The 21953-nt window shown below is 39.7% G+C and overlaps 1 protein-coding gene across 1 annotated transcript in view; it reads left to right on the top strand.

Moving 5' to 3' along the window:
• DCBLD1 (discoidin, CUB and LCCL domain containing 1) overlaps positions 1 to 9225 on the top strand; it is a gene marked incomplete at both ends in the record, with an annotated part of 44937 nt that extends 35712 nt beyond the window's left edge. Inside the window, 6 exons of the mRNA XM_079532464.1 lie at positions 1192 to 1339; positions 1429 to 1545; positions 3014 to 3104; positions 4124 to 4173; positions 5978 to 6097; positions 8708 to 9225. Coding sequence (XP_079388590.1) covers positions 1192 to 1339; positions 1429 to 1545; positions 3014 to 3104; positions 4124 to 4173; positions 5978 to 6097; positions 8708 to 9225 — 1044 coding nt within the window. The remainder of the gene's footprint in view (positions 1 to 1191; positions 1340 to 1428; positions 1546 to 3013; positions 3105 to 4123; positions 4174 to 5977; positions 6098 to 8707) is intronic.
• Positions 9226 to 21953: the final 12728 nt, after the last annotated feature.

Genomic DNA, 21953 nt, shown 5'->3' with positions numbered 1-21953 from the left:
CAGGCCAAGTTTGTTAGGATTCAATGTACCTGCACTTAAACTAAATGCTCTTAAACAAACAAAAGAAATTCCACAGCTGTCTACACAACAGCTGTCATAGACACTGAATGAATTCAACAACGATCTGATAAAAGCAGCACAGCGTGTGCTAATATTCTTCTGGGAAAAACTCCTGTTTCCTTTGAAACAAAAATACAGAAGCCTTTCTGCTCCCACAGCGTTCTTAGTCAGATCATCTTCACTAATCCCTTATGAGGGAGCTTGGTAACGCTCTACCTGGTGCTCAGTCTTGACTATGGTTTTAAAAACTTGTTAGACTTGCGGAAAGATTTCCTTCTAGCTATGATTTCCATTTCCTCAGCTTGTACAGAAATGAATTTCACTGCACAGTGTTAATTGCTTTAAGATTTTTTAGGGGATGTTGGCCCAAGAAGTAAAAAATCAGTCTCATAACAGGTGAATTTTGTGAAGGCTAGCCACTTAAAATCTTCTGGTTTGCAGTTTTCCACAGTTAATTGTTATTTACAAATAATCCTATGAAAACATTATTAGATATATTCTGTTACAACCAAAAAACATGACAAAACTTGTCCTATCTAAACTCTGTATAGCCTGGTGTCTTATCTCAGATATGCTGAGCTCACTTTCTTATCTGATTGGGCTCATACATTCTCCTAGGCCATGCTGAAGCATCTCCAAGTACTAGTATTGCAAGGATTACTTGTTCTATACACAGGCTGAACTGATCCCGGGAAAGAAGTACAGAACAAAGCACATACAGCTACAGGGTTAGTGGTCATTTTTTGGTCTTGATACAGAAAGATGACAATTTTCTGAAATACTTGGAAATATTCACTTTAAATAAATAGATATTCCCTGATGCACAAGTAAGGGCCGTGTAGCACTATTAAATCAAAAATGTTGCATTATACCAGCATACATTAACTGGAAATCACAGAGAATGGAAACAGAACTTTCCTCTCTAAGCTAACAGTGAAAGGCAATCGTCTACCAGAATTAAAAAGACTGATTCTTTTCAGAGCTCCCATTTCCAGAAATCTTGTGGCTGTGTCCCAGATGATTGATACATTAGTTTTAGGATAATAAAAATATTTGAAGTTGGAAGTCAGGAGATTTCTGAGAAGCAGATTTTTGAAACACAGCAAATAACACACTTACATTTTGTTGCAGGTATTCCAAGGCAACTCCGACTCTGGTGATGTTGTACGTAATAATTTCATTCCCCCAATCGTGGCCCGTTATGTGCGAATTATTCCTCAGTCTTGGAACCAACGGATAGCATTGAAGCTTGAACTGATTGGTTGTCGAATAATGCAAGGTATGGGGTAAACAGTGCTTCCAAGGCACAGTGCTCCAAAGGAGTGCTGTGTTACCACAGAATAACTCATTCCCTGCTCTTTTTTGCAGTGAATAGTTCATTTACACATTCAATGTGGCAAAAAACAAGTCAGAGCACAGAAACCTCCCTTGGGAAAGAAGACAGAACTGTTACAGAGCCCATCCCATCAGAAGAAACCAATTTAGGTAACACAGCTGATCACTGATTTTTTTCTGTGATGCATCATGTCTTCACCCCAGCCTGGGTAAACTTTCTCACAAATCAAAACTTTTGTTTTCCCTTCAGACATTTTTAAAGGTTAACTACAGAGAGAGGAGGGAGGAGCTTGGCTTCTTTTTGTCTTGAGGCACAGAAAGAAATTGAAAGCCTTAATTTTTCTTGATGTGTGTAATACCAGGCTTTCTCTTCCCTGACAGCTTGGTTATTTGCCATGCTTCGTAGGCTCAACAGACTGCCCCGAGCATCAGTAGCATTTTTGGAGGAGCTCCTGTCTTCCTCACCCCCTCCCTCTGTTTTCTGACTTTTGTTATACGTGGAGCAGTGGTCCTACAAAAACGTTACCTTCTCTCTAGGCTGCCACAACTCCTCTCAGAGCAGATCCCCAGCACTAAGCAATATACTGTAGTGCACGATTGTGTAATTAAACGTTTTTTTCATAATACTTACCTTCATGGGGGCTCAGGCAACATTAATTCTCATACTTCTCCCTCAGTGCCTTAATTTGCAATCTTCATCCTTTAAGTGGAGGTAAATTCTTAGATCTTAAAAAAGTGAACAAATAAAATTTCTACTATATACTGGCTGACTGGTGGATCCACAGCCAGGCAGGAATTATGGACCTGCCATACCAAACACTGCTAACTGTTGGGTAGCTAATAGTTGTAGCACTGTCTCTGTGAACAAAGAATTTTTAAGAAGTGATCATTACTAAAAAAAAAAAAAAAAAATTCTGAAACTGGATTGCTCTTGCCAAGAGCTAACTCTGTTGATCTGTGCAGTGGTATGGGTAAATTGTATCCATCTTCACTGAAAATGGAATATTTTGAAACTTTATCTGCTAAACTGTAAATATCCCATGGACATGTGCACTACCTTACTCTCAAAGTGTCTGCAGGAATAGTGAAATGCATGCTCCTGACACAAAAGTCACCTCATGGCTAATTTCCAAATCCCTGTTCTAAATCATTTTAAACACAGGCAAAACATTTTTCCCTATCTCAAATCTCGGAAATCTTTGAATTATTTTGACTGAAACGTTTCAGCCAGATCAGCAGGAGCCAGATACTCAGCATGGAAAATGGCAGCTTCATTTAGCAGCTTTAAAAGTAACTCAAAACAGCATTGCTGTAAGTGGCTTTTTATAAAAAGTTACCCGGTATGTAATAAGAAAACTGCTCAGTGTAAGGATGCTTACAGATATTGTGCCAAGTGTCCGCCTAGAGACCGAGAGTTCAATGTATTTCTCAACTCCGTTCCACTCGTGTACATGGCAGGCAGCTACGTATGGCTGAGGAGCAGTTCTGCTGTTCTAGTGTTTTACATTTACATGCTCCCCTACGAGGAGTGTTCCTGCAAGATTATCTGTTGGAATAGATATCCATCTTCAGAGTAATCTGCCTTTTTAACTTTTATCCATTTATTTTTTCTATGCAGGCTTAAAGCTTACAGCTATAATTGTCCCAGTCCTCATAGTGCTGTGTCTGTTCCTGTTCTCTGGAATTTGTATCTGTGCAGCCCTACGAAAGTAAGATACTGTCTTTTGTCATGGGAGATATCTGTGGCGTCCTAGCTGGCACAATCAAATATGTGCTCTCTTTCCAGAGAAACCAGGAAACTGGAAATAGATTATCTTTTTTTAAGTCTTCCTTCCAAATAGAACTCATGCTGCTGTAAATTGTCTTTTTTAATCATCCCCTAGTTAGAGGAAAACAAGGATGAAGCAGGTTCAGAACTACACACCCCAATTTACAGTCCAATGCAACCAGCTGCTCAGTTCAGCCTACACATACCCACAAATGTGAAAATGTAATGCAGTTGAAGATGGAACAGTTTGCACACCAAAGCTGAGCAGAAATTCAGGGAAGGAAACATTTGAGCTATCTGAAGCATTTTATTTCATTTTGCTCCTCTTGTTCTTTCTGCTTTCTCATCACGTAAGGCAATTAAAGACGGGGGCCAAAGTCACGGCTGATCTATAAGGAGTGGTACACATACATTGTTAAGCAGATAAAACTAAGCCACTCTATTTCACAAAGTCAGAATTGGAAGAAGCACTGCTAACTTTGGGTCAAAGTAGGTGTCCATTCCTGAACTTGCCCTTGAATGTAGAACAGGAAAATGCATCTATCAGCATCCAGGGATTTGGAAGCATAAACAAAGCTCTGGTGATCTTGTTTCATCATGAGCAGTACTTGGCTCTGCCCTGGATTTCCAGTAAAATCCATAAATGTTCAGAAGAACAGACCCAAAACATTACCTAGAGTGACATATAACGACATGCACACATCAAGTCCATGAAGGAATTCCTTCAGACAGAAGGAATTTGCACAGCGGCACTCAGAACATGCACACAGATGGGGAAACAACCAAGTGTGGAAATATGGGTTTGTGTGCCTTACAATCTAATAAATGCATCCTCCAGGAACTAAAAGAGAACAGTTGTTTTCAGCTGCTAAACACACAGACTCTCTGCTGAAGTGAAGGAGTGAAGAAGATGAAATGCTATGAGAGCAGAAGTTTATAAATGCTTTCCTCTCCTCACAGGCAAGAAGCCAAAGGACTTTCTTATGGATTATCCAATGCTCAGAAATCAGGTTAGTGAAGAGTGGTGGGCTTTGTCTTGTCCTGTCCTGTCACCTTGGCCAATGGGAAGGATTTTATGCACTATGGTGAGATGTTTCTGAAAGAGCAGCCATGTTTCCTCATTCAAATTCGCTATTTCATACAAGGGAAATGGCAAATGATAGTCCCACTTGTGTCATCCCAGAACAGTGCCCAGAGAAACAAAGTAATTTGGTTTCTATGACAGAAGGGCAATTAGCAAAAGATCTATTACACAGAATTCATAAATGATCATGTAAGAGTGCTCCCAGGTGCCTTTCTTTTCCTTCCCTCCTCCTCCAAAACACCTATTTTGCAGAAAATTGCTACTTTCCTTTTTTTTCCCTCACAGCAGAGGGGATTGCCATTCTCCAAGACAGCAAGTGCTAACTATCTTTTTATGGCCTCAGTGTTTCCATTTTGCTGCCCTCCCTAATTGAGACTATATTAATGAAGCCTAACAATACTGAATTGTACTTCACATTTAAAATCAGAATAGAGGATTGTTTTGAGGTCTCTGCTGCAGAAGATGCCTGCAAACCTGGTGCAATAACATACCTTGTTGTGCTTAATTATGCTTTCTAGAGCAGCCTCCTCTCAGCCAGGAAGGTGGAGCTCAGCTGCTTTTTCCTGGCTTGCTAACTCTGCAGAGGAATATCCTTCTGAAACTCAGCTTTCCATTAAAAAGAAATCACTAAGTAATTCACATCTCTTGCAACAGCTCAGCTCCAAAATTTCATCCCTCAGCAGGTGCTGGCATCAGGGAAAGGAACTTTGTTACCCATTTCAGATCATCCTCATTAGAAAACTAATTTGTACTTAACATCATATTTGCTAATATGATTTTTCAAGGTCACATCAAAATCCTTTCGCACTTGCTAATGAGGACAAATCCCATGAAATTGGAGATAGCCTCTTACCCACTCCGTTCATTTGTAGTGTATGCTTCACAAATTAAGCTTCTAAACACTGTGAACCCTCAATAAGTTTGCAAATGACACCAACTTTGGAAGAAGTGCCAGCCTGCTTGAAAGTAGGAAGGCCCTACAGGAGGATCTGGACAGGCTGGATTGGTGGGTCAAGGCCAATGCATAAGCTTCTACAAGACCCAGGGAGGAAGTGGAGTCACTGTTCCTGGAGGTGTTCAAGAAATGCGCAGATGTGGCATTTAGGAGCATGGTGGGGATGGGCTGACAGTTGGACTATGTGATCTTAGTAGACTTTTCCATCCTTAATAACTCTGAATCTAACCAGGTTTGGGACTTGAGCAAGCTGGGAGTTGAACCCACTTTTCAACAGACCACATGTTACAGGTGCCAGACAAGGAACACACAGTGTCTCACAGTGATGTTGTGAGAACAAATAAGTGCAGGTGCTGAGATACCAAGGACATGGAAACTATACTCAGCAACTGAAAGAAAAATTTAAAAAAAGAAATTGCAAAACATTATTATTGCTACATAAGTGGTGGCAAAATTTGCTGCTGATTTAAAGCTTATATTTTACTGATAGCATTAAGATATAACTTAAGTCATTCTTCCCAAGAAAGACAAAGAAGAAAACCCTCTCTATGGCTTAGCTTCTACATGGAGAATCTCAGAGTCTCTTTGTTTTTATGGGTTTTGTTGTTTTTTTTGTTTTTTTGTTTTTTTTCAAACAGTCTGTTTTAATCTTGCTTTGTAAGTAGTTAAGTATATTGACAGCAATCAGTACACTAAAAATTTAACATTCTGATAAGCCTTCTAATTTTAAGCATTTAACTTTCTGATATCTTCTATTCTTATTTCTTTATTGTAGGTTGTTGGAAACAGATCAAGCAGCCCTTCACCAGACATCAGTCAACTGAATTTACCATTAGCTATAATAATGAGAAGGAGACACCACAAAAACTAGATCTGGTCACAAGCGACATGGCAGGTAACAATTGCTCCCTCTCTGATGCACTCATTTTATTCTGTGCAGAAAGTAGTTAGCAGGAGGAAGGACAGGCCAGCAATATTAGAAGCTCCAACTCTTGTGAAAGCTCAGGCTCAAGGACAGATTTATCTATGTTCATCTCAGATGTACTGGGGGGACAAAAACACTAGATGAACCTTCATTTTTTTTATATGTTGTTGTTGTTTTTCCTTTTTTATTTGGCAAGATTTTTTCCTTGCTCTGAACTACTTACAATTGAATGCAAGTATGAAATGCACTCAGGCAAGGGATGCAGCTCAAGAGTTCAGAACAGACTGTCCTGCCCAGGGAAGTGGTAGAGTCACTGTCCCTAGAGGTATTTAAGGAAAGGGTAGATGTACTAGTAGTTAAGAGCATGGCTTAGTGGGCATTATTGGTGGTAGGTGGACAGTTGGACTAGATTTCTTAAAAATCTTTTCTCACTTTAATGATTCTGTGATTCTTCTATAATTCTATTAACATACCTAAGGTATTGCTGGCACATTTTTATATTTCTATTTTAATTCAAATGTCTCTGACATTGGAACAAAATATGATGTTCCTTGCTGCTGATCAAGTAGAAAAATTGCTTATTCAGTTTGTGGTTGGATTCCATACCAGCTGGAAGTCATGCTGAGATGTGTACAGTATTCCTGGTGCCTTGAATTGTCTTGGAGATGAGGTCTTCTGAAGTGACAGATGAGGGAAAAGAGAAAAAAACACCTCAATGCATCTCTTCTGTGCTATCTTGGCTTCAGGTCAATGTCTGGAGAGAGCAAATCCCTGCATCAGTACTGCTTGTATTCCAAAGGGATGTTTTTTTTAATTCATCCTCTTAGTGCATCTTATGCCTGCCTGTTTTTCTCTGTCTGGAAAGGCCAGACAGAGCAGCCATTTTATGAGATCAGTGATCAGCAACCCTCCAGAAAAATTTATTTGCCCTTCCCAGGCTTCAAACCTTAGAAATTCCTAAAAATTTGTTAGAGAAATACACTTTAAAATCTGTCAGTGCTTTGCAGAAACTTAAAATATAAATATGCCGGTTTTGAACATAAAGCAGTTTTATTTCATGAAGGAAAGCAAAGTAGTATAGTCCCTTACCACTGTGGTTACCAGCTACCCTGGCTGTGTTGCATGGGCCTCTGCTCTGTCCATCCTCTCCTCTTGCAGTGTATGAGAATTTATACCTCTCGTCCTGGCCCAAGAGCTCCCAAAGTTTGCGTTTCACCTGCAGTCTCCATAGAAATAAGAAACACTAAATGAAAACTGGGACTGCAGCTAAGAAATGTGCAGCAAATGACATTACATAATTAAATTGTGGTGGGCATGTAACTTGCATATAGGTTACCATACTACATGAAATTCTTCCCCTTTGAATTCCTCACTGCTTGCTGGTTCTCATGGCAGCCCCCAGAGGAAGTGGAGAGACTTCTTTCTGAGCAAGTGAAATTCCTCAGAGTAGCAGCAGCAGTGCTGGTGAGAGCTGCATCACTTATGACATATCATAACACCTTCACCCTGCATGCTACATTTGGGAAGTAGCCAGGAACTGCCAGAAAGATTCACAGGACATATGGGATTGAATTCCAAGCTCATGTCAGATGAACTACAATGCTAAAACAGAATCTGAGCTAACTTCTTCAAGCCTGTGCCAGAATACAGTATTTTATCAGTGTCGTTTACTAGAGCTGTTCAGGTCACCATGTAAACAATTCATATCAGTAAACAATTTTCACAAGCACCAAAGTAAAAAAGTTAAAATGCCGAATTTCAGCATGGTAATTTTCTGGAATTTTTGAAAACCCATTAGTTCAGATTGCTTTCTAATGCAGCAGCCTGGCATCCTCTCTGACCAAAACTGCAAATATCCACTTTGTGAGGCTGTGTCCCCTGGATCTTACCTCATGCTCCTGCTGGGGTCATTTCTCCCTTCCCAATTCAGCTCCTGCCCCCTCCTCCATGGGGTGAACTGTTCTCCGGCAGCACTACTCCTGCTGCTCGCCTTATGGCTCGTCCCCCTCGCACACACGCTTCAGTTGGAAGCTGACTTCACACATCTCACACTTCCCTTGACTCTCTTGGCTGCCTTTCTGCCTAACTTTATCCTCCTGTCAGTCAGCCACTGAGATTCCTTTTAAATAGAGCCGGCACTTGGACTCGTTAAGAATCCTTCAGGCATCTTAATTATTGCAAAAGTAGAACACTTGTTTTGAGAACTTTTTTCCTTTGTGGAACTTCATTTGAAGTCCCCTCTCGGGTTTATTGCTTATATTTTGTTGTCCTCCCTCTTTTTATTTTCATAGAGTTTTGGGGTATTCTCCAGAAATGATGTTAATGCATTTGGGTATGTAGGCGAGGAAAGGCAGGGAGGGAGGGAGTAAAGATGTGACAGATTGAAGCTCCTCTGCAGAGCAGCGCTGCCAAGCTCTGCAACACCTGGGCAATGAAGGAGGATATGGAATTGGAGACGGGGCAGTGTTTCCTGACATCCTGATAATCACGGGTTTGCTATAATAAGCAAATCATTTTCTGCCACTTACTACATAAAATAATGTGGCTATGTGTTGTTGAGCAGTTGGTACTTCCTTTTAGATTATCAGCAGCCTCTCATGATCGGAACTGGGACAGTAACGCGGAAAGGATCTACTTTCAGACCCATGGACACAGAAGAAGAGGGAAGAAGGGGGAGTGCAGAGTTTGAAAACCACTACCACTGCCCGCACAGAGCCAACCGGCACGAGTACGCTCTGCCCCTGACCAGCCAGGAGCCTGAATATGCCACCCCCATCATCGAGCGGCACGTCACCAGAGAAAATAACTTTCCCTCTGAAAATGGCTACAACATACCTGTAATATCCTCACAGAAACATTCCCTTTCTGCCGGCAGTTTCTCTGGCTCATGTAAGACTGATACCAGGAATGGAGACTATCAGACACCCCAGAGCGTAATAAACTACGACAAACCTAAAGCCAACGGTATTCTGACCTCTGTGAGCTATAGTACGGACTACCAGAAACCTCAGGCGAACACGCTAGGGAGTGAGGGTTACTCAACACCCAGAGACTGCCTGAACCCGATAAGCCAGACAGCAATGACAGCTCTCTTGTGATCCGCTAAGCAAGAGAGACGTGGTGCACAGGAATGTCGCTGCGCAGCTTCCAAAGTGAAAACAGAGTTTTAAAGGATTCTGCTGCAGAAGGCAGAAGGCAAACAAGCCCTGTGTACATAATATTGCAGTCTTGCTGGGTTCTGACATCTGAAGAAAGCATATGCTGTTTATCACTGTTTATATCAAAAGAGATGTTATCAGTGAAGACTGTATATCTTATTTCTGTAACTGATCTCAGTGCTCCGTTTGCAACGTGTGCAATTTGTACATAGCTTTTATTTAAGGAGAGTTTCTTAAGTTTCCTTTTCACCTGTGGAATTGAAAGGACAAAAGAAAAAAAAACAACAAACCAGCTTCTGCAGAAATAGCTCTCTCTCTGTTGTAGTGCAGCTGTAAATTGTGTATCTTACAGCTGATGTGGTTCAGTTCCTTTCCTCTGAAAACTGAAGATCATCATTATAGTTCCTCTTGGGAGGGCAGAAGTAAAACTGCTTGAAGCGTGAAGTGCACAAGAGAAGGCAGCCGAGCATTTAAATACCACACTCCATCTCACCTGCCCAGCTGCCTTTCAGCAGCAATCTGTAGATGCTTGAATTTGACTTAGTGTATGAGCTGAGCCTAACTTGCTATTCGTATCAAGTACAGGTAGAAAAGATGGAACAAGCTTTGGATTCAAGCCATAGCGATCACCTTGCAGACACATCTGCAATAGAAACATGCCAATCTGCTTTATCACTGAATGTGTGTGGAACTATAATGTGAATTTACAGCTAAGAATTGAATCCTGTTCAGGCCCTACCTGATGTTGTTAATGCTAAACTATAAGAAAAATTGTTCCTGGACACAAAGCAGCTCTTCATTGCTCCAGTGGGTATTTTTCTGTTTGACTAAATATTTCAAATGGACATACTACACTAAATTTGTAAAACTAAAAGACAACATGGGTATGGTTCAGTGTTGCACTTAAATGCAAGACAGTGGCTCAGCACAGTTGTGCTCAAATAGGTTTTCTTTTGCAGCAGATGTTACTCAATTTTAGTTTTGGACAAACTTGAAAAAGCTTGGGGGTGGCTGCAATGCGCAGCTGTTAGCTTTTCTTTCAGCAAAGGTGTCATTGAAGCCACACAGCTTCAGGTCGGGACTGCAACCATCCTTTGCCCTGCAGCACTTGGAGCCTTACCTTGAATTTGAACGTGTGTCTCAGAATATCAAAAAGTTATATTCTTCCAAGAGAGAAGAATGGTTCTACATTTAAGGCACAAGGCTGGGAAATTAGCCTGGTAAAATGTGAGCTCTTGGAAAGTCAGTATTTCAAGGCCTTGTGTGTTTCCTTTTGTGTAAGCTGGGGATCATTTGCAAAGGACGCAGCAAAGATTTCTTGTTTGTTCACAAAGTGCTTTAAGAGTACATAAAAGCTGTAAGTGATACTAGGTACAAATATTGCTAACTTGAGCCACATCTGACCTTAAGAACAGCTCTTAGTGGGTTCTTCACATTTGCTTGTTTTGTGGCCTCAGTGGTGCAGTTCTGTCATGCCAAAGCACAGTGCATGCGACTTCCGTGCAAAGAAGAAAGAGTTGAGCTAACCTTGTAGTCCTCCTGCGTTTGCTGTCAATACAGTTTCTGTGAATTGTATAAAACACCTCAGGTTCTGAAGCGAAGCAGCAGCAGCCTGTTTATTAAGACCGAGCTGGGTGGTGTTGTTTACCTTCTGTTGTTTACATGTCTATGTAAATAAAGAACACTGGTATTTGTAAATCAGTCACACAGGCCTGGTACTTAACTTGGTGACTTTATCATCGCTGCACACCCACTCTTGTCACATATCCTGCAGAGTGAGAAGTAACTGTTCCTTACTCCGTGCAAAAGTGTCAGTTCCGCGGCTGCAATTTACACTCTCTGTATGACAGGCTAAAAAAAGCTTATCCCAGTGCCCCACTTAGCCTGGCTTCTGTGTCCATAATCTCTAGAGAAGAAACACCCACGAACAAACTTCTGTGCCCAGCTCTGCTGCTGGATGCACATAATTGAGGGGAGGATGAGGCTACCCCCCTGGTGAGACTGAATCCAATACTCCACCCACACAGCTAATTAGCTTGACTTGTCACTTTGCAAACAAGTGGAGCTCAGTAATCAGAGCTATTCCCCACAAAGATAATGCAGCACGGCAACAGCAGCAGGCAGCTGATGACATGGCTTGTGTTATAACAACCTTTTGGCATGCCTCAGCCACACGCTTTTTGCATCTGCAGTGTCAAACTGTTCTTCGTTGCACATGCCCATTTTTTGCTGCCATTCAAACCCATCTCAGAACAGCTATTTTAGCTGAAAAAGATGTTGGTTTTCAATGTGCAACGTGCCTTCATCCTCCACTTCTCAAAAAGAACCCAAAAAAACTGTAAAAAGATAGCTTGGAATCAATCCCCAGATGTCTTCATTATTTCTGAGTTACAGTGGTGGCTCTGTCATCACACACACTGCCAGCCACTGCACAGTGCTTCATGGCTCCAATCTGAGGGAATGCTGAGGGCAGCTGACACAAACAGCTTGGGGCTTCTTCCCCTCAGCCTGGGGAACAAGGAGTTCTTAGCGACCTAGCAGCAGATATGCAGAGAACTTCTAGTCTCTATAGTAGTTTCTCCATCCTGCTACTAAGCCCTTATGTAGGAAAGAAAAGGGATGACTGATCTTCCTGCAGGTGGGGATTCATCCTCATATTTCTCCTCAGAATGGTTTCTCACAGGCTGCTCTAGCTCATTAATTTCCACAGTGAAAACCAGTTGCAGGTGTAACACAGTCAGACTCAGCAAACATGGTGTATTCAAAAATCTTCCTTCTACAACAAAGATTCAAACAGGCCCTACTTCAAAACACTAACACGTTTATAAGGGCTGCATTTGCACTGGATCTCCCTCCAGTATGTCATGAGATTACGGCAGAACAGAGCCTACCATCTTTAGGAGACTGACCATCTGGTTAACAGAGACTTTCAATAGAGATTCAGTAATCAAGCTTCTTCCCAGAGCTGGCACTCCTAGTAGTCTGGAACAGTATAAATGCAGCAAAGTTCACAAGAAGGTTGAATATTAACTGGACACAGCCCTAAGGGTCCACCTGTTCCAGCTGCAGTTGAAGGCAAGCCTCTGACAGTGCTGTGAATGGGGTCACACTCCGTAAACTAGGCACCTCTAATCAAATGAATTGTAGAAAATACAGTGCCTTCTATTAAAAAAAAAAAGAAAAAAAACAACACAAAAACCCACAAAAAATCCTTCCCTCCCACCACCAAAAGTGTTTCCCAAACACCACAACAAAAACACAAATGTTCATCACTTTCATCTCCTTAGACTGGAAAAGACAGCAAATTCCCCAAAAGAGAAGAGATTTAGGTTAGGAGGAAATTCTTTACTTACAGGCAGTGAGGCACTGGCACAGCTGCCCAGAGAAACCGTGGGTGCTCCAAGGCCAGGTTGGAGGGGGCCCTGAGTGGCTGAGCTGGGGGCTGGCATCCCTGCCAATAGTAGGGGGTGGGACTGGGTGGGCTTTAAGGTCTCAACCCACATTGTTCTGAGATTCTACAATTAATATCCTTTGACCTTAAAATAGTAGCACTGCATTGCAGCAATGCCTTCAGAACTGTGCATACAAAGTCACCACTAAGGTGGCTATTAAACAAAATGCAGTTATTTGTCTGTGCCTCAGCTTTTCCCAAAGCTAGGCATTTACTTTTATTTTTTTCTTTTGCCAAAGCAAAAATCATTTTTCTCCAGGCAGTTCCAATTCATTTCAGGAGGGTAAGTAAGAAAAAGCAATTAGCTATGAACAGGAGTTTTGTGACCTCTATGAGACCACTGATTCATTCCTTAGAAGTCAGGCGTTCTCTGAAAATAAACCTTGTAAAAATCTGTCACTATTCTTTCGTTCACTCTCTCCAAAACCAGGTTCAATTTGCTTAATGCGCATGTGTCCTAAGGGCTCCCTTTAGACTGCAATCAGTCTGGACTCTAGAAATGACAAGGTTATATTACTGCATTTATTTTTTCTTTCTTATTTTCCATAATAGAAGTTCCATACAAGTCTCTTCTTTCCAATGTCAGTGATGCTGTAAAGGTTATACTGACCTCCAACCTCCCCCACAGTAGCAAAGCATGGGGTAAACAAGCAGAATTTATCTTTTCTTTTGAATCTCATCGGTGTTGTTGAACGTGACATCTATACTGAAAATTATCCTACCGTAGCTGTGTGGGGCTAACAAGACTAACAACATTATAAAGGAACAGCAGCAAAGCCTATGAATCATTGAAGAATAAGTTTCAAAGAACGAATTTATTTGAAGGTACCATTTCTGCATGATCACTTGGAGAATCCAAATAGAAACCTCTCCAGATAAAGTATTTCTAAACTAGATAAAGACAAGAAGAAGACATCCTTAGTTGGAAAAACTCATGTTATAAAAGATAAGGAAGACGCCTAATATCTGTTGTTCTATGTTATCTTTGTATAGTCGGGACACAAGAATTTGGAGGCTTTTTCACTCTAACTTCACAGTATTTGTTTAAGCTTGGCCTCACATTATGCAGCTCTAAGGCCTGATAAACTTTTGCCATCTACTGTATGCAGAGGTTATTCATACGTCTTAAGTGGAGTCAACCATCATTTATTTTGACACAGTTACAGAGCAGGCATGCAACATCTGTGAGATTATCATCCCGTTTATTCTTATACAGTCATACCAGAAGGAGGAATCCAGAAAGGAGACAACTTGATAAATGTATAGCACAACATAATTTTTCAGCATAGCAAAATATACAAACCAATACACGTGACACTACTAACTTGCGTCCTGATCACCATCCGGAACTGAGCTCAGAAATCCATAATTTTGGGTAGACACAAATTTTTAACAGACCTGATTTGAAAAGCTGCCTTAAAGATCCACATTATATCCTCACCTGAAGAGGAACAATAACACTGAATATCCAACACTTCTTATCATGAATCTGAGCCAGTAAAAGGAGTGAGAAAACTTGCAAAATAACACCTCATTCAAAACTGCCGTGTTCTATCAGTCAGATTGGGTAACGACAGACAATAACAGACTTTAAAAAATACACACATTGTTTGGAAGGTAGCAAAAAATTAATGCCAAAATTTAGCCTTCAAAGAACACCCAAAATAAATTAACACAAACAACATAGAAACAAACAGCAGTGGCCGAAGATTGACATACTTCAGGGAGCTTATCAGAAGCCTCCCGAAGAGCTACATGAGGACTGACAGGGAGCAGAGATGATGGTGATACTGGCCATGAAGGAAGGGGAACACATACTGCAGAAAGATAGTAAGTTACGGTAGCTATTACTGAACTGTCAGTCTGAATGATTCGTTACCCTGAGCATGCAAGAGAAGCCATTGCCTTTACAAATGTATTTTACACATCTTAACTTCCGTGGCCCAAGCAACCATTTCATAGATGGACAAAATGAGAGAGACAGAAAAGCTGTCATTTGACCAGAGTTGTTTCAACAAGTCAAACCCCTCTAAAAATGTAAAGGCCTTTGAGAAGTCACAAACCTGTGAGAAATTTCTGTCATGCAGGGAGAGAAGACATAGGTGATAAAGACTAAGACGTGCTAGCAGGCCTTACTTGAAGAGGCAGGTTTTCTTCACGTCTATGGCTAAGCTTTTTATCCTTAAGTGATACCATCTGTTCTGACAGACAGTTTTATAAAATTTGAATAAGATGACCTCAATAGAGGATTCTTGTGATGTGGAAGAATGAGAGTCATACATGGATGTGAAAAGGTTGTGGACAGCTCATGTAATTTCTCTTCCACGGGTATCTAAACACATACAGCACTGTCACAAAAGACAGAACTCATCCCTTTTGACACTCACAACACATAGCCACCCATGATTTCTGTAACAATGCTGCCATAACTTTTCTACTATCTTATAAATGCCTGGCATATGGCATTCAGAAAAATGCCCCTTTAGAATCTGTGTTCAGTTATACAGTTAACTTCTGACAGATTAGCACACGGTATCCCCTCTGATTATAGCACAGTCACATCACTGTATGAGGATCAGCATCGAGGACACAAATGTTTTATGCAACAGAACATTCAGCTGATAAGGTCACTGATCACCTGGCTAATGACAACAGACACCATTTGGTGAACATTGGAAACAACAGCATTAGGAAGAAGATTACAGAAGGTCTTCCTCTTTCCTTCTGACCAAAAGCCTTCAGTGTGAAACTAGACAAGAACAAAATGTTATGTTCATCACTTCTTTTTTTTGTTTGTTTTTTTTGCTACTCCTCATCATCAAATCTCAATGCAGTTGGACATGATGGGCAGCCTCAGATCCAGCAAAAATTCCAGGAACAGCACAAGACCGGTTGTAGAGGATGACTGAAGGGCACTCACAAAACGTAAGCAGGGGAGTCTGCAAACCTACCCACTAACTCATTTTGTGTTTTATCAGTGCTCTGGCCCAGTCTTTCAGAAGCACTTAATCCGCCCATGGACATCAAAACTTGTACCATGAGCGTGTAAGAGAACACTCATTTTTTAAAGTAACTGACAGAGAAATAAAAGAATTCTTTAAGAAATCATGATTCATGTGTGTGTGTTCATGTGTTCCTGTACGTATGCTGCACAGATACAGAGAACAATGTTTGGTTTACATTATTTCACCAGGAAAGCACTTGTTACAGGACACTAACTAGACTGAATGTTTGTTCTTATAAGAGCAAACATGACTAGAAATAGTTTTAAAGAACAAGGTTTTTCTATTTTTAAAGTTTTTTTAAACACACACACACACACAAACACACAAACCAACAACAAAAGAATCTGCGAACAGCAAAGAATAGGACCTTTCCCAGTCCAGTTAACGCTGAAGATTTGAAAGAAGCTGCTGCCCCCTTTTGGCTCTAAATACAAGTACAAATATCGTGCACTAAAAAAGAATTAGGATTCTGATTACAAATAGGATTCGCCAAGAAATAGAAAAGTTTTGGATTTGTAAATAGCATAAAGCTGAGGTAGCACAAATTAAACTTAACTACTTAAAAGGTCACTCGAGACGACTACTTTAACTTACTATAACACTAAAGCTACTAAGATAAAGAATGTATGAAATCTAATGAGCAGCCTGATATATAACACATCTCACAAGCCATCTTAGTATTCCTTGCTTTAATAGGAAAAAGATCACAATACATTTTTTTCCTCAAGAAAAATACAATTTAATAACAAAACAAATTCATCATATACAACATCATAGCCTAATGGTTCTTGAGTAATATTCCCTTAGGGATACTACCGTGAAAGAAGTGACTCTCATGTCCTCCCATGTCCCAGCTTGTTCACTCCAGAGATCTCACCTTTGTCAGCCAGCATGCAGTCCCATCTGAATTCAGAAACTTCAGAAGGCTAGCAGCTCATGTGACTGTCAGTAGACCAGGAAGAACCCAGAATGAAGCCCAGGAGAACCCAAAAGCTTTAACTGCCCTTTAGCAAAGCAAAGGTTAACTGCAGCACTCACCACAAGTTGATCCCAAAGGGAGTGAACTGCAACATCCCACTTCTTGTTGCAAGGAAAAGCATCCAGGCCAAACACATCTCCAGAAGTGTAAAGCCAATACAGAGGACAAGGAACTGCTCTGGTCCAGCAGCCTGAACTTTAATGCTTCCATTCCCCTAAATAAATGAACAATAAATACTTGGACAATAACAAACACCATTAGATAAAATTACCATCATGTCATTCTGTTCTACTCCATTTTACAGAAGCATTACTCATTCAGGCATTAAGACATTTAATAGGAAAATTGGGATTTCATCAACAGGACTGTAGTAAACAATTTGATTACTTAAAACCAAACTGAAAAGTTACCAGATGCCTATCAAGCACCCTTGATTTATGACATTTTCTTATTGATAATCAAAACATGTTTGTTAATGCCTCTCATTTAACTCTGCTTATTCTTATATATCTTCCTAATCTTCTATTTGAGCCCAAGCCATTGAAAACCTTTCAGTGAAGAGCTGATGGCTATGTTGCTGGTGGAGATAAATGCTGGGGAGACAAATCAGGCTGTGTTTCACGGGATGAAGGCAGCAAAGATCAGGAACACTGCTTTTGCATTTCAGAAAGAGATCATGAAAAAAAGGGAAGGCAGCAAGACCTGTGAATGAGGGAGATGTGATCACAATTTCCAGTATAAAGTGAAAAGCAAACAAACGAACAAAAAAAATCCCACCCTTAAACAAAGCAACAAAACATACAGTTTTAACCATCTTTCCTGGATTACTTTTTAGGGACAAGTGCATTCCTAATACAGATCCCAAAGGGGGTGAGGACAGCAGTATCCTGCTAAAGAGCCTTCAGAGCACCAGCAGTTGTACTGCTTCTCTTCAGCACAGCTGTGCAAAACAAGACACGAGGCACCAGGCAGAAAGGTATCAGACAGGCACCAAATAGCATCTACAGCTGATGCATGAAGGGGAAAAAGAAAAAAAGAAAAAAAATTATGTGAAAAATTTACTCAGGTGAATCAGGTTTCCATTACAAAGGGAGATTTTGTGAAAAATATTCCTTGGACTTATTCAGACATCCGGCCTCAAAGCCCAGTTCATGACTAGCACATCACAGGTGTGGGCATCAAAAGCAAAGCTACTTTTGCAGCAGAGTACACAAGCAAATACAGGTAAGGCAAGGCTACTCTTAAGCACATGAAACAACAAGAGACCTGCCTCAGGGCGGGGGAAGGAATTTTCCCTTCAAACTTTTCCACTTCTTAACACTTGAAATCCGCTCCAAACATGAATGATGCAGTTTAAAAACAACTGGAAACAAAACCACTTCAGAGAAGACACATTCTGGACAACAGGTAAGTAATTTGCTCTTCAAGTCATTGGGCTGAGGTTCTGCACGACAAAATTGACTTCGTAGTTGAATCCAACATCAGGATGAGCTTTTCTTCTACTACATAGCAATCTCTGGTAAAAAATACAGAGAAACTATTCAGTGACTACAGGCCCAGGCAGCAGTCTGAAGTCATTCAGCTGGGTACCGAGACACTATGAAAGTTTGCACACTCCTTCTTGATCCTAGCTGGCATAAAGAAAGTTATTTTACTCCTTTTACCATCTGTTTCAATCTTCATTCTCAGTTTTTCACATAGAGGGTGGTAGCGCACTGCAACAGGTTTCCCAAGGAGGATGTGGATGCCCATCCCTGGAGGTTGGTGGTTGGTGACCCCGCACATAGCAGGGAGGTTGAAAGTAGATGATCATTGTGATCCTTTTCAACACAGGCCATTCTATGATTCTGTGATTACCATTAATTCTCTTACTGTTTTATTATACCTCAGCCACATGTAAGTTCTATCTCCTTACTCTATTTTTTCCATCTACTTGTCACCCATGTATAAAAATCACCCTTCTAAAAATTACAGAGGTAAAAAATAAATAGTACAGTTCTAGCCCTCACCAATTGAGGACTAGAAACATCTTTTCATCCAACATGACTCAGCCTTGTCTATTCATAGAGTTCCTATGCCTGCAACCATTGTACTAACTCAAGAAATCTGTAAGCACTACCACTATTAAACAATTACTTACCACAATTACTATACCATTACTTTTATCTGAGCTCTCTGTATGGCATCCAGTTCTGGGTGAACTTGCTGCTCTAGGAAGGGAAGGCCACTTAAATAAGTCAGAGATTTAAAAAAAAAAAAAAAAAAAAAAAAGCACATTGTTAATCTGAATAAACAAAACAAAAAAAAAAGCAGTTTCCCCAGTTTTAAGCTATGGAATATTTATAGTATTATTGTACAGCCAGAGTACATTGCAAATTTTGCCCCTTTTTTCTTCTATTGAAAAAAATTCTGCAGGAAATGCTTCTTAAGTAAAGATATTTGAGACATTCTCTTTAAAAATGTAATCTGCTATCAACCATTGCTGGCCAAGACTAGGTTATCATCAAAATTCACACTATGCAGTTTTGTTTTTTCCTCACAATAATCAGCTTTTTACCTGGGTGTTGATTACATGTTTAAAAAAAAATCACACACAGGAGTAGGCATCTATATTTTATATATAAAAAACAGAAGAAAATGAAATACCAGTCTGAATTAGATACAGAAATCACTGAAGTACAGAAGAGTATTTACAGGCTAATAAAAATATATTCAGCTTAACTAGATATGATACATTTGTTGTTAAATGTTATACCTCCTATAGGAATGACTTTATAGATATTCGGACACGTACAATAAATACTTGGATTTCATTTGATATAATGGTCGATTAACATATATTGAGGTGGATACAAACCATCTTCACTGCCACAAATACACTTCTACAAAGGAAATACTACATAGTCTTTGATCAGAGTTAAATTTATTGCCATTTAGCACTTTCCTTAACTAACATGCTCTTATTTAACATTGGTCCCAGATGCCAACAAGCACTGTCTACCTTTAGCTTAAAATACAGTTGTCTCAATGAAGTTTGTTTGTTGTTTTTTTTTTTTAATTGGCAAGGAATTATCTACTAGAAAAAAAAAAGCAGTTTTCTTTAGAATACTATTTTATTCTTGAAGTAAAAATATATATACATGCCAGTAAACGGTTTCACACTTTAAAAAATAAAAATGAAGTCTGAATACTGCCTTTCCTCGGAAATTCTTCCAAGTCTATTTCTTTCAACCTCTGCGGATCAGCAGGACTGAGTCTTCCAGTTACTGACAAAGGAAAAAATACACATTTGTCTACTGAATCTGGAAATCTCAACTTGCAAACCTTTTCTCAATTTAAATATTAATCTCAAAGCATATCAGTATGACTACGGCACACAAGTATGTTAAATCAGCTGGTACTAAGGATGGAGTATAGCCACTGGAGTGTCTGTGCAAATTCCTCCCATTCAGGGCTTTCTAAACAGATTATAAAAACTGCAGGGAAAGAAACACAGTGATGATTTACTGATACCTGATTTGTCTGCTCTTAGTCATTCTCCTCAGCCATTTTCCTTCTGTTGGTCTCATACATAGATTAAAAATAGACAAAATAACAGAGAAAGGATCCAGCAACTTCCAGATGATAAAGAAAAGTGTACAGCATCGTAACAGGTGGACAAGGAATGTCAGGAAAATAACTCCAGAAATACTCTCCCACCTCAGGCTGGAATAGATCAATGGACTAAATGGAAAATGAGCTATGCCAGAAAGTAAGGAAGATCAAATAAATAAAAAAAATTAAACTTCCTCTCAGATACAGGGAAAATGTGCAGGCAAATTCAGTGCTTTTAAAAAGCTATTAGATTAGTTGGACCAGCCTCACTTCTTACAACTGCAGCAAAATTTTATACCGCTATGATTTTCAAAGACAGTAAAATTACTACTCAGCTTCAAATGACACTCTCTACCAGAGAGCATAGAGTGTTCTAGGCCACTGACCATTTCAGACTGCATTCTACTTTACTAACTGTGAGGAAAAAAAAAAATAATTAAACAAAATAAAAATAAAAAATACCCACAGCAATCTGAATGTGAAGTTCTAGCAGTGGATTTATCTGCTAATTTGTACCCAACATGCCTGTAATTTCTGATGCATCAGAAAAAGAAATATGTCTGGTGACCTGTTTCTTCTTTACACAGATTCATTTTTAAATACTAGCGCCTGTGTGGTGAAAACTGTACAAGTTTGACTATTCTAAAAGCCTTCAAACAGTATGCCATATGAGAAAGGCTATTACAAAAACTGAACCAAGTAACTCCACTGAGTGAATGGAACTCATGCATAAAAGCACACACACGAAACAATCTTGTAAATAGCAAAGTTAAGGGATTTATAAATAGAAAAATCTTTGAATAAAGTATATACATTTTTAGGATTTTTCTATTAACATATATATAGTGCTCCTAGGAGAAACAAGCAACCGTGTTCTACATCACAATTTTGAAGGTAAAATTAATTGATGTTACTCTAAAGGCCATCCAGGTGTTTTTTTTTTAGGTACATAATATCCTACATATTAACACTTGCAAAAATGTCTTTTCACATTAGTTCCACTGTCACATAATAAAATCTTTTCACATTACAGTCCAACAGCCTGCAAAGCAGTAAATAAGAAAGCTATCTTAGCAGGGTGAAATAATAAATGTGATTACAAAGAGAGTCTGTGTATGGAAAAAAGTTGCATTTCATCTAAAGATCTACAAGGTCAGTTCTTGTATATCTGCAGTTATACAAGAAACTGGCCAAGAAGCCATCCTCAACATTTCCATTTGCAACCATGCCATGGGCTTTTAGATGTACACCAAATAAAAGCTAGTTTCAGATACAGTGCTGTTACAAAAACAGTATCTTTTCTCTTTCAACAGTAAGACAATTACAGGTTAATACAATCGCCCAAAAGTAACAGATAGGGCCAGACACTGTACAATTCTGAGCACCTCCTATAAAGTACTATGCACTTCATTTTCACTTCTTTAAAGATTCCTTTGATCTGAAATATGTTCAGTACCTATTGAGAGTACTCAGCATTTCATAAGCTCAAGCTAATAATGACCAACTCAGACAGCTCCACACGGGTAGTAACCACATCCATTCAAGAAAGCACACTGAACTGATGATGTTCAGAAAAGAATACCAAAGGGCACATATAACTGTGGATGTCTTTTTAAACTAATTTTGTTTGTAAAACCCG

Source organism: Tetrao urogallus, assembly GCF_951394365.1.
Source record: "Tetrao urogallus genome assembly, chromosome: 2".
NCBI lineage: Eukaryota > Metazoa > Chordata > Aves > Galliformes > Phasianidae > Tetrao > Tetrao urogallus.
This window is presented reverse-complemented; position numbering and strand designations above follow the sequence as displayed.